This window comes from Heterocephalus glaber, unplaced genomic scaffold, assembly GCF_053883595.1.
Source record: "Heterocephalus glaber isolate CG9 unplaced genomic scaffold, H.glaber_assembly_v1.0 deba00000347, whole genome shotgun sequence".
NCBI lineage: Eukaryota > Metazoa > Chordata > Mammalia > Rodentia > Bathyergidae > Heterocephalus > Heterocephalus glaber.
The window spans coordinates 19,231,964-19,249,354 of record NW_028258143.1 but is presented as its reverse complement, the minus strand read 5'-3'; the positions used below and the strand labels follow the sequence as shown (position 1 = coordinate 19,249,354).

General features: G+C 41.9%; 1 protein-coding gene across 3 annotated transcripts in view; it reads left to right on the top strand.

Annotated features, from left to right (window-relative positions):
- The window catches only part of Ccdc93 (CCC complex scaffolding subunit CCDC93), an 89,446-nt gene that overhangs the window by 59,490 nt on the left and 12,565 nt on the right, over positions 1 to 17,391 (top strand). For all 3 annotated transcript variants that reach the window (XM_004836082.4, XM_004836083.4, XM_087197904.1), the window contains exons 14-22: positions 2,858 to 2,931; positions 4,182 to 4,263; positions 5,128 to 5,193; positions 6,566 to 6,619; positions 7,775 to 7,837; positions 9,674 to 9,782; positions 11,815 to 11,897; positions 13,955 to 13,992; positions 15,376 to 15,460. In XM_004836082.4, coding sequence (XP_004836139.1) covers positions 2,858 to 2,931; positions 4,182 to 4,263; positions 5,128 to 5,193; positions 6,566 to 6,619; positions 7,775 to 7,837; positions 9,674 to 9,782; positions 11,815 to 11,897; positions 13,955 to 13,992; positions 15,376 to 15,460 — 654 coding nt within the window. The remainder of the gene's footprint in view (positions 1 to 2,857; positions 2,932 to 4,181; positions 4,264 to 5,127; positions 5,194 to 6,565; positions 6,620 to 7,774; positions 7,838 to 9,673; positions 9,783 to 11,814; positions 11,898 to 13,954; positions 13,993 to 15,375; positions 15,461 to 17,391) is intronic.

Here is a 17,391-nt window from a genome sequence, read left to right as displayed (position 1 = left end):
GCACTCACCTGTAATCCCAGAACTCAGAAAACCTGAAGCAGGAGGACAAGTTTGTGGGGAGAAGTTTGAGGCCAGCTGGGCTACACAGTGAATTTAAGTCCAGCCTGACTCAAAAAGATAAAAGAAAAAGGACAAGCCTCGAGAATGGCTATTAAAATAAGAATATTTTCATTTTCTCTTAAAAGGTCTGTGTTGCATTTAGACAGTTTGGCTTCCTTTACACTGATCTGTGACTACTTTCCTTATGGATTAGATTCCAAGTTCCTGGGAGTGGAATCCCTACCGCTTTATTACTTTTAATGCTAGAGTCATGGTTCAGTCTTTGTGTAATAATCTGGAAGAGATTTAAAGGCAAAACATCTTGATACTGGTTTTTAGGACATTTTTCTGTGCCTTAGGATGTAAATCCTAAGTGGTGGTAAAGTGCTTTTTTATACTAAATATTGAATCAAGGATTTGTTGAGCTTTTTTCATGTCCTAGAACTATGGAAGAAGTGATTTAAATCATTAATAAGGGGAAATCTCCTGTCCTCAGGTAAAAACAGCAACATCACTAGGTGCTGGGTGTGCACTGAACCCAGTGCTTGTATTCAGCCATTAACTCATTACAATGACCCTAGCAACAAGCAGTTTTCATCTCTGTTCTATCAGTGGGGAAACTAAGGCTAAATCCCTTGCTACAGGGTACCAGAATTTCAATGGAGGTGATCTGGAATCAAGACCCTGCCAGAGAGAGTGCCATGTAGTAGGATAAAGTCATTTTCATCTACAAAAATGGGAAGCTGTGCCGAACCTACTGCTGAACTACTTAGGAAGAAGCTTGTTCAGCCTGTGAATGACCCTCCCCTCTGGACCTGGGTCTCCCTTAGGAGAGACCCTTCTGCCCAATTTAAGGCAGAAGTTGGACTAATGAACTCTTTTATGCCAGGACGCCCAGATTTTATCTCTTCAGCAAAAACTCCCTTTCCAGGATAACCTAGTGGCACTGAGAACAGAAAAGTGTTATCTTTTCAATAAATTTATGAAAAGTAAAGCCAAGGCATGGAAAGCAGCAAGCAAATAGATGGCAGGAGCATGTGATACCCATATGGAAGGCTGCACAGCTGCCTTTTGTACTGGTCCAAGTTGGCAGCACAGTCTGTCAGGTCTAGCTTGTCTGCTTGCTAACCTCACCAGCACAGCCTCAGTTTCCTATGTGTAAAACTGATTCTTTTTAGTATGCATAGCATTCTCTCATGTCTCATAGGGCATTTATTTTATCTAAAGTTTTTCTTGCTGTCTATTTCTTCAGATCAAAATTCACTTGTTGAATTGATACACCTTTTTAATGATTTTATCTTTCTCCACATGTTCAGGATTCTTAATTGTGGGGTCATCTTTGATGTTCAAATTTCCTGCTGTGATCTCTCTGGATGCTGTATCCATTCTACCCAGCCTACTTTGTATAGGGTTAACACTCAATAGTTTCATACTGATATTGTAGCATTTACCAACAGATTATGCAGATTCCAGTAACATGACACCACAGATAGTGGCTTCTTTTGGTTTGGGTCAGGGAACTCCCCATTTCTCCTGATTTTTCCTAACCATCTGGGGCTCTGCCCAGCCTCTGAGACTCAAGCACCTGCCTTTATATTTAAGGGAAACAGGCTTCATTGCTTCTCCCTTCTGGCTGTTGCAAACACAGATCTCCATCTCTGAAAGCCAGTCCTTCCTCTGTCTGCTAGTCTACACGGCTGTCCTTCTCAGTCCCTTTCTGTATGCAAACCCTCTTTATTGTCTCATGAGTTAATGTCTATGTTCTTGCAAAATAGTGTGGATTGTTTAGGAACCTGGGGCAAGAAGGAGTTGCTGTAACTTGTTCTTGGTCTGCTGTCTTCAGTTAGAACTCCTGGAACTTTCTTTTAAACTTTTTTGAAATAGGAAGCACATTCACACAATTCAAAATTCAGAAGTACAAAGGGTATACCCCTGTCACCGCCCCCCATCCATTTGCTCTCTCCAGAGGTAATCTTTTGCTCTTGAATCTTCTTAGAACTACAACTTTACAAGCAATTATGTATACAGTGGTACTTTGGTTCACGAACACTTTTGTTCGCAAACAATTTAGCAAACTTTTGTTTTTGTTTGTCAGCTCGGCATTGGCCATCTTTCCCACACAAACACAAATGTGGCCATCTTTTCCAAAATCATAGAGCAAATTAAGTTCCTGAATGGAGGCACCACTGTATATTCTTTATACATATACACATTCAATGTTTGCATTCCTTGCCATACTTACAGTTTTGTACCTTATTTTCTTCACCTAACAGTAGATATTAGAGATCATTTTAAAACAGCTGCTTTACCTTTATTAAACATTACAGCATCATATCCTGCTGTATGCAGTTACTGTATACTTTCTGTATTAAAATATGAGGTTTTTCTTTATCTGCCTCAGAAGAAGAAGGTGAATTTATTCAGGAGGCTAGGAGAGTTTAGCCCTGCCATGCAGTAATACTCTGAGATTGAAACCCAGGTCTCTGTCCTTACAGCCACTCTTTTTCTTACCTCCTTACTACCAAAAGTACTTGCTCTTCCCATTGCATTTGGTTTTCCATCCATTTGCTGCTGTGATTTGAAGCCTTATCAAGCCTTCTTTATCCAACAGAATATGTCTAGAGGAGTCTGATTTTGACCTTCCCTTGCTGCCTTTCCACTCCCATTCTGTTTCTCTGGTTCATCTCTTTTTCTCAATGTACAGCCAAATCCAGGCTTGACCAGCTGTTGGAACCTGGGTTTGGGTATGAGTTGGTAGGAAGAAAAGCAAATTGCACCTTCCTCTCTATTGCTGAGCCTCCCCCATTCTTTATTGCAGTTGAAGAGTCATAGTGAGAAACTGGACAAAGAGCAAGCAGCCCTCGAGATGATAGAATCTAAAGCAGATCCAAGGTAAGAGATTTCAACACACACTTGTTTTCCCTTTGAAGAAAGTAACTTGGCCAGTATTTGGGGACTTAATTTGTTTGTGCACAGTACAGAGCAGCCAGAAATCATGGATTCTGGGCCATGTAGGTAAGTTAATTGCACGTAGCCATTGCCATCCAGAAAGGGGTGCCTGTGTGCTCCTGTGCTTGCTGAACTGTCCTTGAGCTACGCTAAGTTAATCACTTCTCTCCCAATTCCCCTTTTAACAGAAGCATCCTGTTTTTCTGTTGTTATTGTTTTTAAAAACAGTAGTTCCTGGGATTTAGCTCAGTGGTGCCTTCGCCTGCTTTGCAAGCACAAGGTCCCAAGTTCCATCCCCAGTACCAAAAAATAAAAACAAAACAAAACAAAAACAGTAGTTCCTTCCATATGGGAAAAAGTCTCCCTTCAGCTTCCCCCAACCCAGTTCTGAAGTCATCCATTACCAGATTTTTAACAGCACACATCCTAGCCATGTGTCCTTGGCAGAAAAGATGTAGTCCTTTTTGCCAAGACCAAGCTGCTATAGTTTTGTTGTTTGGTTTGACCCACCACTTCCCAAGTAAGATTAATTATATTTAGAAGAAAGAATGTATTTAACATTCAACCTTTTTTTTTTAATCTCCGGATCTTTTGGTTGGTAAAAATCTCATGTCACTCATTTGAGTGAAATTGTGAAATAATAAAAAGTTTCAGACAGTATGAGCAGTTCTGGCTTGATAGATGATATTAGCAAAAAGTATCCACAGATCACTTGCTTTTTAAATTAGAAACCTTTCTTTCATGATATGAGCAAAGTGCTATCAGATAGTTGACATTTTTATTTTCGAATTACTGCTTTTTTAAATAACCTTAAGCAACTTGTTTCCGTTTCAGAATAGATGTTAAAAATGGTTTTTGATACTATCTGTGGCCTGCATATAGATTAATTGGTATCATTAAATATATCCATTACTATTGAAACTCATTGATGTATCTACAGTTGACATTTTAATTCTGGAATCTGTAATGTTTGTTTGGATCTGCCTGATGGTCTTGGGTATATAAATGAATAATAATATCAGTTAAATGGAAGTCATTACTATTTGTGAAGAACCCATTAGACACTCTTGGGGGAGACAAAGGAAATTTAAAATGGAGTCCTTTCCAGCTGAGCTCTGGTTTTAGCTATGATTCATGAAACCATAATAGCCTGCCATATGTCTTTTTTTTTTTTTTGGTCTTTTTCTCTTTAGTATTCTGCAGAACTTGAGAGCACTTGTAGCCATGAATGAAAATCTGAAAAGTCAGGAACAGGAGTTTAAAGCACATTGCCGAGTAAGTGTGGTTTGGTGTTGGCAGACAAACCAGGACTTTTGTAAAAGCTGTTGGTTTACCTCCACGGAGCTATTGGGGTATCCTATCTCATACAGTGTAAAAAGCAGACCTATCACTCAGTTATGTAGCAGTCTTGTAGGGACACCAGAGTGAGATAACTGTGTGCCAAGCCCCAAAATGGAAAGGGTTGTCCAGTAAACAATTGTAACTAATTTACAAATGTTTTGTAAAGAAATATCTTTAAAAGTTTTAAAAAGTTTATCATATTTTGTTGACAGATGGCTCTTGTGAAAAAGATAATATCATATAAAGCTGGGGCTATACTAAAAACCTAGAATGCCTTTGTGCCTCATGTATAAGCCCAAGCTGCTGCCATCTGGATGCTTGTATTTTAGTGGTGTGGGAGGCCTGTGCACAAGTGATTGCATCAGGAGGCAGCAAATGAGGCCCAGCAAGTCGTCGGATGCGCTCCAGGGGAGAAAGACCAGTCCTACAGGAGCCATCAGGAAGCTGGATCTTAGGGCAAGGGAGATGGCAAGGTGGGCAAGTGGATGAGGCAGAGATGGGGAGAGGAAGCAGATGAATCTAACTGAAACCATGCTCTAAGCCTCCTGTTCATTTCATGTTCGAGTGACGACTGCACAGGTCAGTGGCCTTTTAGAAAACCCCTTTTCAACTGAGGGATAGCTGGCTTTATCCTCCTGAAAAGAACTCTCTCAGACTGAAAACTGGGATCAAAGCAGCTTGTTCCTAATTGGTTTGTTACTTGTAGCATAAACTCCTTCATGAAAGTGAAAATAAAGACTTCTGAATCAGTAGTATTTAAATAATTTCATCCTTATAAATTTCATATTGGTTTTAAAGGAAGAGATGACACGGCTGCAGCAGGAAATTGAAACCCTGAAAGCTGAGAAAACACCAGATGAAAAGGTAAAGGCTTGATTGGGTCCTCGGGAACACCAGCTGCTGTGACGACCTATATGGGACTCACCATTCCAGTGCTAGGAAGGACTTCCCTTTCACTTAACCCAAGCCTGTAAACATTTCTCAACTGTTTTCTTCTCGTGATTTTCTTAGACTCGTTTCTGTCTTTTCTGTTAGGGTGTAAAAGGCAGTGGGGGATATAGAAGGAGCAACCACAGGCACAAGTTACCAAGTCATACAACTCTCACCTCTTCCTCAGTCAGAAAATGTCTATCTGAACTACTTCCCATTCCACTTGTTCTTTAAATTTTCTTTCACCCTCCACCCATTTCACTCTCCTCCACGCCTGCCTGGGTATATGTCCCATTCACAAAAGACAGCAAGGAGCATGAAAGAGGAGAGTAGTGCTGGGATTCCTGTTAAGAGTTGCAGGACTGCAGGAGCATTCTGGATTTAAGGAGCCCACTCTGACCAGCTGGATCTCTGAGTAAAGGACTTGCTGTTCCAGGCACCTAGCATAGATTTCCATTGAACATTTTGTTAAAAAATAGAGATGGGAAAATATACTGTTTCTTTTGCTAACGAAGATTATAGGGATCCCTGTGATTTTGGTTTTTGTTCTCACACTTTACTCACAGTTTATAAACTGAGGGTCCCTGTGCTTAATAGGGTGTGAGAATTAGGTATGACCTGATGGCTTATGGATTGCACCTCCCTCACCCTTATGTAAAGGGGACCTCAAAGCTCTGAAGGGAAGAAGAGACTTCTCCGAGCCAAACAGCAGCAGGGTCCCACTGCTGGGCCTGGCACTCTGCACTGACTGCTCTGGGCTGTGCAGGACACTGTCATATCCAATGGTGAGAGCCAGGCCTTGGAAGGACCTCTTCACTCATTTCTGCCAGGCCACGTAGCTTCACGTCCCTGTGGGAACTGGCCTCGTGAGGAGCACAGCCGGGATTGCAGCAGTGTCCTGCACCATCACCACACAGTCTGTCTTTATAATTGCTTCTCACACTTTGAACCCTTGAGGCATGTTCATCAGTTCATCCAGCCCCTGAGTTTACACAGATCACAGACTTTCAGGTTTACCTTTCTTACCTTAGTGTATCTTATTAAAGGAATTCTTACCTTTAAAAATAGCTACAACTCACTATGTTAGGGTTTAACTGACAGACATTGAAGAACTATTTAAAATCTAGGGCTCAATATATGGGCTTTTTGCTTTCTGTTCTCTCTTTAGACATGCTGAGTGAACATCAGGGCATTTCCTAGCTCCACTGTTGTTCTCGCCTCCCACAGCCTTCCTGCATTAGGCTCTCAGCTTCCATCCTATTCGCCTTTATCAGGAAAGGTGTTTATTTTGCTTTCATCCTTTCAGACTCTCTCCAGTGGAGAGCTGCATGGTGTGCTGACCTCTGTAATGACTCACAATGTAAGTACCTGCCCATTCTCAATGTTGTACTCGGAGCCTGTGGCAGCCTTCCATTCTCTCCATCAGTTTCTCACTCCTGCTTCAATGATCTCCTCAGCCATCTCCTCATCTGCTGGGCTTTTGGGGCACTATACCTTTCTACAAACCTAGCTTCTCAAATGGAGACAAGGCCTCACCAAGAATGGTCCTCATGCTCACCATTCTGGTTGGTTTTTTCCCAGTCCAGGATGTGAGAGTTTTGTCTTCACAACAGAGAAAGGGAGGCCTGTGCTGGTCTCTGTCTATAGTAAACCTCCAGGAGAAAAAGAACAGGAAAAGGATTCGGAAAGGAAAGGCAGGAAACCTCTTTGTAACCTGCTAGAAGACTAGGTCTCGACACTCCAGCAGTGCAATCTCTTAGAGGTTGCCTATAACTGAGCCCTGTGGAGGACAGTGTGTGTGTGTGTGTGTGTGTGTGTGTGTGTGTGTTTCTGCACATGTGTGTAGATGCATACATGCTGGTGACAAGGGCATTTCTGACCCCTTTTGTAACTTTCTCTGAAGCAGCAAAGCTTCCAGTTGTGACTGTGTTGGTTGAATGCAGGGTAATATCTCTTCTCCATATAAGTACTGTCAAGTAGAACTTTCTATAATGATGAAAATGTTCTTTGTCTGCACTAATGTAGTAACTACCAACTACATGTGACTACCAAGCACTTGAAATGTGGCTGCTACAACTGAAAAACTAGTTCGAAAAAATTTTAGTTCATGTAAATTTAAATAGCCATATGTGGCTAGTGGCTGTTATATTGGACAAAAAACAGAAATCCACCATCATTCCCAAGCAGAGACATAGAACAATAAATTCTAACTGCCATATCATCACCACAGTCCTTTTTTTTTTTTTTGATGTGAGGGAAGGGTACATAGATGTGGAAGTCACTTCATTTAACACTGAATTCAGCCAAGATCCCTGACCAAAGAATTGTTATAACATGCTGTAAAAGGGTGTACAGGGTCTTACATGAAAATAGAGTTTAAACTTGGCTATTTGACAAAAGAAGTTTGAGGTCTCAGGATGGGGAATATATGGTAATACATTTTCATCTTCCAAAGACTCCATAAAAAATAAAGTTTTCCATTTCCAGATAATCATGGCCTTTTTTCAATATTTAGGAAGACCTAGACAAGCGGTATAATATGGAAAAAGAGAAACTTTACAAGATCCGCTTACTACAGGTGAGTAAAAGCAAGAACAAGCAATATACAAATACATCTAACTAGTGTGAATGTCCTGTTAGAGAACTGAGAAGTCTCATTGTATAAGAACTAGCAGGAACAGGTAATGAAGAGTGCTGTTTACTAGTCTCCTTTCTAGCTGGTGTGTCACATCATGATTTAAGATGTTGGTAAGAGGATCTCACATTGCTGTGTTACTTTCACCATCACTGGTTTGAATTCAGTTTTACCCTGGTGGAAAGTAAGTATTAGCCTTGTTTTCTGTATGAAAAGATAGACTCAAGTAGGTAAAGTATTTGTCCCAAACCACTTACTAAGTGCAGCATCAAGCCAGCTAGAGGGAATCTGCAATAAAACCAATAGCCTGTTGAGGGCCCAAGGCAGGCAGTGGCAGGGACATGCATGAAATAAGTTGGCAGGATAGAGTGAGGAGCTGCACGTGATGGGATTTATGAGTTAGGTGGGGAAAAGGAGTCAGATGGGAAATGAGAGCAGCTCCTGAAAGCTGACCAGAGCTCAATGGAGAGAATTGCTGCTGGGAGTCAGGAGAGTTAAAAGCTGAGAATCATCTTTTGGGTGTGTAACTGAGAAGGTCTACAGTGACTATCGGAGTAGTTCAGTGGCCAGTGGGGAGAAGCGTTGCAGTGGGTTGAAGTGTTCCTGGAGGGGGCAGTAGAAGCTCTATGTATGCATGGCTGTCAGTGAGGTTGCTGTAAAAAGAAAGAGCAAGAGATGGGGGGGGCCTGAAGGTCATGTTTAAGGAAGGAATTTTTTTTGTTAAAGTTACGGGTTTGAGCATATTTAAATGTTGATGAGGAACCAGTAGAGAGTAAGATTAGGTTAGATAGGGAAACAAAGGTTATAAATACAGTACAAAAAAGTGAATAGTTGTATTTTGGGGGGCATCAGGGACACTAAGGATTGAACCCAAGACCTTTCCATTGAGCTACATCTTCAGCCCTTTTATTTATAATTTTGAGATTGGGTCTTACTAAATTACACAAGCTGGGGTCTTAACTTGCAACCCTCCTCCTTCAGCCTCCTGGAAAACAGTTGTATCTTTTGGTTCCTGAGGGAAAACTCACCATCAGTTCTCGTGGACACCCTAAAGTAGGGTCCCCACAACTCTGGTCAGAGGGAAGTGTATGTTTCTCCTTTGGCCAAGCTGTGTTTCTCATGGGAGGTCAATGGTCTTCTGCCTAGAGGCACGTACTTCACCAGTGAATTAATGGGAGGAATGAAGGTACCCTCTGAGCCCTCTTGAGTCCTGAGACCATGAAGCTCAGGTGGTGAGAGTGGTGTGTGAGCCAAGACATTCATTCCTGTGACATCTGTCCCCTGGTACCCCATACAACACTTTCAGTCAGTAGGGCAGTTTCCCCAGTCTGTTGGGAAGTAGTGGAGGTATAAACTTTTCGGTCAGACTGAGAAATTTAGAATATATTGTATAGAAGCAGCAGGGTAGCATAAACTCCTGCCCTCTGGGAAACATTCCTTTTATTCCCAGCCCCCACCTGGCATTAGAGGAGCCCTCTGGGCCCTGATGGCCTCTCTGTGGGCTCTGTCCACAGAAGTCCATCCCATTCAGAATCTTTATTTCCTGATCTATTAGTCTGATGCTTTCTTTGGTTCAGTTTATAGCACACCCCCTCTCATATGTTACAAACAGAAAGTCAATAAAAATCTCAGGTGGGACCCTCAATCCAAAGGCAGAATTTTGTTCCTGCATTCTAGAGCATGTGATTGAGCTCAGGTGTGGTTGGGGAAATATTTTAGTCCCAGAATATGTAAGGACTTTTACCAAGTAAGTTGCTTCCCTCTCCCTTTTGCCTTTAGGCTCGAAGAAATCGAGAAATAGCAATTTTGCATCGCAAGATTGATGAAGTACCCAGCCGAGCTGAGTTAATACAGTATCAGAAGAGATTCATTGAACTCTACCGCCAGAGTAGGTGTATCAGCCACACAAACTCAAGGCTGGGGAGAGATGGGAGGCCTGAGACTCTGTCTCACTTTAGCATGGTGAAGGACGCAGCAAAGTACAGATCACAAATGCCATTCTAGAAAAGGGTTTCTTTTATTGTCAGGCCACATTGGAATCCCAGAACACCACTGTGGTGCTCTCAGCCAGTGGAGCTCTGAGAGTCATGTGCTGAGCCAGTCCTCATTCTGGTCAGCCACAGGGCCTTCCCATGAGCTCCTACTCCACTTTCCTACTTCACATGGAGCATGGATTTTCACTGACCGGTCCTTGCTACCGACATTCTTGCTAATGTGGTCTTTGACCTTTAATGGCATCATATTCACCTAGTAATCCAGGACCAGTCTCCCCTCAGCCTGGATCAATGACATCTCATCAGGCTCAGAATTGCCCTCAGACTTACCATTGTTTCCTATTCCTCCGTGTCCTGCTATGTCTGTTCTTATTTGAATGATATCTCGGAAAAATGAGTACTAGCTGGCCTGTGGAACCTCAAGTCAACACTGACTCATCTAATGATGTCACTTCTCTGTTGAGAGATTTTTCAGTTCTGCTGGGCCTGTTGGATAATCTTCTGCCCTGGTATGGGTCCTCCACGTTCATTTCAAGTACCTGGAGGCCTGAGGCTCATTTCCTGATCCGAACCCTCATGGTGGCTTCACTGGTCTGCACACTGACTGTGTCCACACCAGAACTTTTACATGTTAGTCATGACTCCTCCTGTACCTGTGCCCAAATCCTTTTCTTCTGTCAGGCAAAAAATCCTTCAAAATTCAGACTCTGTAAGCCCATCCCAGACTCTGCACTCCAAGCAAGAACCAATCATCCCTCTTCTGTACTTCCCTCTTGCAAACTGCCATGATACCCAGAACTCAAAGAGCTAGAAGACTGAATTTAGCTTCCACTTTCCTTGAGCTGAGATGGATCCACTTAGTCCTCTCTGCCTCCTGCTGTTTGCCAGTTCTACTTCATAATATTCCAGTCCATTTCTTCCAGATTACAACTGTAGCCTCCTTTCATCTCTGCCCAAAGACTAATCCCCTAACTCTTGCCTAAGAGATCTTTCTTAAACATAAAGTTGATCATTTTATACCCTTGCTCTAAAAACATTTTAAATTTAATTGCTCCACATAAATTGGATAATCTTCAGTGTCTTCAGCACCCTGTACAAAATCCAACATGGTCTGGGTGCACCCTCCCATCCAGCTTCCCTCTGCAGTCACCCAGTGCCCCACCTGACTCATACATCTGCCTCTGGGTCTGTGAGCCAGTCCCCAAATTCTGAATATCGTTACCCTGCAGTTCTCCCTTGGCATTTCAGAACCCACCTCAGTTTGCCCTCCAGCCCTGGTTTCTCAAACGCCCTTCCTGGTTCAGGCTTGAGCACTCACCTTCCTTGAGTTCAGGTTATGCTTCCTTACATTTTGCTGCAGTGAGCAGCCCGAGCTTTCAGCCAGTCTTCAGATACAAGTCAGGTGGTTAGAGATAGGGTATCAGTGTTGACAGTTTTCAGCAGAAAATAGTTTTTTGCCTTAACCTAAATCTTGCCCATTAACTTTTCCTCTCCTACTTGAAAGTTTTAGTAGTAATACTTTGTTTGCATCAGTATATTTCATAGTGAATTCCACACATTAAAGACATTTGTTAAAGATATGTTTACACCAAAGCCATTTTCAAGCAAATATCAATTTTTATTACTATTGTGAAATATCCTCAACCGCAGCCCAGTTCTTGAACCAGATGGGGAAATGGTGACTGGTTCATTTATGGTAGTGATTTATGACTTTGGCTACACAATGCCATCACTTAGGTCCCACCTGCGTATAGTCCCTTTTCATTGGTCGCTAGCCTTTATAACTTCACAAGGTATTGCATTTGCACACTGTGGGGTTTCCCAGCCCAGACAGACCTGAATCCAGCATTGTGCCTCATTGGTAAAACTATTGAGGTCAATTTCTTAACCATTAGAACTCATGTGCTGATTTCTTTCCATTTACAGTTTCAGCTGTGCACAAAGAAACCAAGCAGTTCTTCACTTTATATAATACCTTGGATGACAAAAAGGTTTATTTGGAAAAAGAGGTAAGAACCTTTATAAAAAGAAAATAATTTGATGAGACAAGCAGTTGACTCCAGGAAGTTCAAATGGACTTATGCCTGGGATGGATACATTCGGAATAAGTAGATAAAGAATGCCTTCTGAATACCAAGGATTCATCACCAGAAAGTTCACATTCTTTGGGAGTCCATTGTCTGAGATGAAGTGAGGCTGGTGGATGGCTGTCCTGTAGTGCTGTCATGTCACTTGACATGATGTACATGAGAAGTGCCATCATGAAAAGAAGTACAGTGTGAGTTCTGGAGCTGAGAAATTAGAGTTTTAACAGGAACCTGCTAAATGTGGGGATAAGTGAGTGGTTTTGTAGATTATGTGGAGAAAATGGTTGTTTAATCATCAGTGGCAGGCAGAGACATGAAAAAGAACAAAAATTTAGAGCAGGGGCAAAGAGTTGACATGGGCACTGATACCTCCTCCATCTTACTCTGATGCTCCCACTCAGTTTAAAGCCATTCATGATTTTCAGGGCTCCCCTGCGCCAGACACAGATGGTCAAGGCAGGATATGCAGCTATGCTAATAAAAAAGAGAACCGTCTAGGTAGGCTTTACAATAGCACTGTGTGGTGAAGAGCACACAGCCTTTGGGGTTGTATTTGAACTTCAGCTTGGCCTCATTGTCCTTACCTCTAAAATGGGGATCACATTGTGCTCTAATGGTGATTATGATCAAGCCACAATGAGAAAATCTAAGATCTTTGCATGTGGTAGAGTCTCAATACTTATTAATTCCCACCCAGCCCACACCTTGAGGCTGATAGAGCTCTGCCTACACTAATGAAAGCACTTTTGTAAATACTTTATTATGCAAGAACAGTATTATAGATGTACCTGCTACCTGAACTCAAATCAGAGCGCCTGTAATTTTTGTCACCTATATTGCCTATTATAAATCAAATCAAACTCACTCCTTGAGGAGGGGTTAAGTTTTATATTTCTTTTCATCCAGGCCTTGAACAATAAGTACATAACAAGCATTTGATAAATGTTTGAATAAATGAGTGCATTTGATATAATTTGTGTCAGACCTCGGGGACAGCTCTGCCCCACACCCTGGCCTTGGGGACTTCCTACCCATGAGAGGAAGGCTTGCCAGCCCTAATTTAGGAATAGGCCAGTCCCTTCTTAGAAGCCTTAACCCCATGGGTCTTCCTTCACTAGCAGTGATTAGTTGTATTCTTTTAACAGTTGTAGTATTTGTTGGGAATGGGGGGAGTCTGAACTGAGTTTTAAATTCCAGGCCATATTAACACACTTAGAACTTGACATTTAAGTTATGTATTTTATTCTAGATGTGTTTATGCCTGTGATATTTTAGCTTTAAAACCACTTTTTGGAGTATTAAGGACAAGAATATTATTTCTGCATTGCAGACTGTGAACCTGAAATTCATGTATGGAATTGTTGAATAGATACACCGCCAGACAAGGACTCAGGTTTCTGGATTCAAGACTCAGAGCTCTTCCTGGGTTATATCTTTGAGGGTTCTACTATTGGGGCTAAGGAGGGTCCATGGAAATGGAGCCATAAAAAATGGATTCCTTCAGAGGCTCTCAGCTGACCAGTAGCTGAGCACATTGGGCAATTCTGAGGAAAGGAATAGGATAGGTACTATGTTCTTAGTCTCTAGTGCAACAAACTCCTTTTCTGCCAGTAGCTCTGAAAACAAAGTGTGGTGTTCGACAGTATAGAAACTGGCTATAGTAGCAGCTTTCCAAAGAGCCCTGGTATTAGCATCTGCTCAGATGGCATTTAGAGCCCTTCAAAGACCTGTCCTCCTACATCCTGTGGTAATGCATAATAGGAAAAGAAGTCTCCTGTGAGTAGATGGGTATTCCTTGAGGAAAACTGTATAACTAAGAACATGTTCTTATTTTTTCTTTCCTGTTACTTTAATCTGTATAAACATGCTGTATGCTCCTTTTGGAAATAGTATCTAGAGAGGAGGCAAGCTTTCTGTGACCAAGGTAGTGTGAGAATCTTTTAGCCTTTTACTTAGAGTTTTGTTTTTTATTTTCCCAGATTAGTCTACTCAATTCAATTCATGAGAACTTCTCACAGTAAGTACTATCCATCCTTATTCCTGTAAATACACTGATGACCCTGCGCTTTGTGTTCACCCACCTCACATTACCGTAGTGTGACAAAGAAAGGTAGGCTGAAGGTGTAATGCCAGGCATGTAATTCCGAGGATTCCAATTTCTGCTGAAGGCAGATGTACCTTGGCTTACATTCCTTGAGTTCCTGTAGAGATATAATGATTAGAGTACATTTTAAAAACACCAAGAAAAAACTCAGCGAAAAGGTTAACTTTGAAATAATTTGACTTTGCCTAACTACTATAATCTCTCTCTATCCATTTTGCTTTGGTAAGACATGATTAATACCCTTTGTTCGTGAGGTTTAAAATTTAGATGAAAAAAATTTAATGAAACCTATGTAATTTGTAAAAGATTTTTTAAGCCTTACAGTAGATTTTGTTCTTAAGTTAAAGTACATCTTCCAAAATACTTTGTTCAGATATGAATTCTTTTCCTCCAAAAATTGGATGGAAGGCCCACCTGTACCCAGATCATGAGTCTTCAGGCATGTCCCTGATAGACTGTTCCAGCCACTATCCAGCAGCCCAGGGCTGGCTTCCTGGATAGCAGGTTTTATTCTGGCCCTTGGCAGGTGAGCAGGGACACATTGAGACTGAGACTAACATCTTTATGAATTATAAACTCTAGATTTTAAGCTTCTTTTCTAATTAAAACCAAAATCATAACCACCACAGGTCCCTGATAGGATTCATATTCAGTTAGCGCCTTCCAGTCTTGTGACATTTCTAAAACTGGTCCTTTATTTTCCTTTTCTGATAATTGAAAGACCCTGCAGTTTGAGGGTCTTTGTGATGAGTTCTGCTCTAGCTGCCAATACTTTGAATTCTCAGTTCCTGTGTGTACTTTATCCCCACTCTATAGAGCTGGAGGGGAGGAGGAAATGTGTTGACACATCGGATAATCTACTCTTTTAGCTGCTGCTTCTAGCAATAGGACCCACGTTGTCAAGCTCAGGTTTTAGGAACACTAAGAATATGTTTACAAATCCTTCCAGTCTCAGATTTTTAGAAATCAAATTGGTTTAAAAACCATTGATTTCATTTTTAAGTAGTAATTCCATAATTCAAGGTAGATAATATCTGTTATTTGTAGTCTCATTTTATTTTAAACTAAACACATATTGGTTAAGAAGTTTGTAGGAAATAAAAGATTAATAGACGAGGCTGATTTTCATGCCTCCTCAGAGGTTTACAATCCTTAACTCCCTGGGCTCCATGGGCCCTATGTGTCCATTGGGCTTTATAAAGGCCACTTACCTTAGGCCGCAGTCTGCGTGTGAGCCTGCCTCCTTCATGTCTCCCCTTGCCCTGTATGCTAATCGCACCTCTGTTGATCTTTCAGAGCCATGGCTTCTTCTGCTGCCCGGGACCAGTTTTTACGTCAGATGGAACAGATCGTAGAAGGAATTAAACAAAGTAGGATGAAGGTCAGCTGACTTCTTTTCTATATTGCAGCAGTTCTGTAGGGGTCAGTGGGTGGAGTGGAGTGTGTACTCCATCCTGCCAACATTCCTTTGTCCCACCAGGCAGCTGACTTTGCAGGGATAAGACGTGCACTAGGCTACCTGCACTGTGAGGTCCAAAGGCTGCTGTTATCAGTAGCTCTCTCATATTGAACACCCACTGATCCTCCTGAGCCCCTTTAGTGAATATTGCTACCCTATGTTATAGATGCAGAGACTGTCTTTCCCTAGCAGGCTTCCTCTCTTGCCCAGTCACTTCTTCACCAGATCTCTGCTTCCTGACATTGTCACTAGTGCTTCATTACCTAGGAGTCTTGGGATCCTAAGAGCATTTTGTTTTGCAAGAGTGGTTCCCCCCTTAAAAAGGTAAATAATCATTAGACTGATTTGTGCTTGAGTGAGAGAAAATTGAACCTCAAAAGTCAGAATGGAGAGGAGCCTACAAGGGATATAGAAGCCCACAGAGCTTTGCAGAGACCCACTGAGTCTGGGGGCAGCATGGGGTGTCCCTGCCTGTGTAAAACCCAATGTGAGCCCACTTTATCAATAGGAAGGTGAACTTGCTGACAACTTAAACTGATGGCATACACGCAGCTGTAGTTTCCTACCATATTTCCAGATAAATCCTAATGAATACTTTCAAGTATTTCTTGCTTTCTGTCCTGTGTAAAAAAGGTAACAGGCTGCAGTGGTCTTCAGACTCCACAGTAAAATCTGTGAAGACTTAAAGGTGTCTCCTCTCAGGATCTTGAGGCAGAGTGCTTCAGTGACTTCAGTATATAAACACATGAAAGAAAGAATTACCTTAGGTCCTATCATCCTAAAACAATCTTTTACAAGACAAACAGCTTGCGTGTAATTTCATGTCATGAGGATGAGCTAAGGGTAAAAAGTGCTCTATATTCCTTAGTGTTTCCATTAATTATTTGAATGAAGTAATGTCAAAAGAGAAGAAAAGTATCACTAGTGAGAAACATGATTGCTACCACTATTCAGCCACAAAAATGACAGCACATGCCAGTTACATGTTAGGCAGGACAGAGTAAATGGAGTCCCTTCTTGATAATCTGGCGTATGAGGTAGATGGAACCTGACTGCCCAAAATCCAGTGACAACCCAGATCGGGGTGGTGGACAGTTTCTACCGTGCTACTGCTTCTCAGGGACCTGCCCTTAATCCCATGAAAGAACATTTACTGGGCTTTGTTCCTTTTGTTCCTCCTTCCTGTTGTTCTACATTGCTTGGGGGGAAAAATAGTCCTGACCCATGCATTCTTTCCACCTTCCCCCAGCCTCATGCTATTGACACCTCAGTGCTGGCCAGTGAAGGGAGCTGCCATGCAGTCTGTCTCCCCCATTATGGTGAGATCTGTGGATGAGGGAACGCCAGGCCAAGCAGGCTCTCCCAAGTTTTTGTCCTCTAGATGATGTAGTGCTTGACCTGTGGTGGGCACTCAGGAACTATTTGTCAAATGAGTGAATTCATTCAGTGAACTCTAAAGGCAGCACTAAATAAAATAAGGTTCCAGATAGGGTTTGAATATTGATTATCACGTGGAGTAGAATCAGCCAGTCTCCTTTGAGCAACAGCACTCATTTGAATGGATGGATGCTTGTTTAAAGAAAAATATAGCCTTCTTTATAATGGGGCCATGATGGGTTTTGCTCCTATGGATGTAGCATGTGAGTCTTTGTCTGCCCCAAAGACATCCTCCAGAATTGGTGGGTTTAGGCATCATAGGATGATAGACCACCATTGGGTAGAGGTGATAGAACAGGTGTGTATATTCCACCTTCTGAAGACTTCTGAGCAAAGAGAGAATCATATTAGTAGGTGTTTAGACCTTACCCAGAGGAGGTACAATCTCTGGATCTCAGGAATATAGTGAGCAGTGC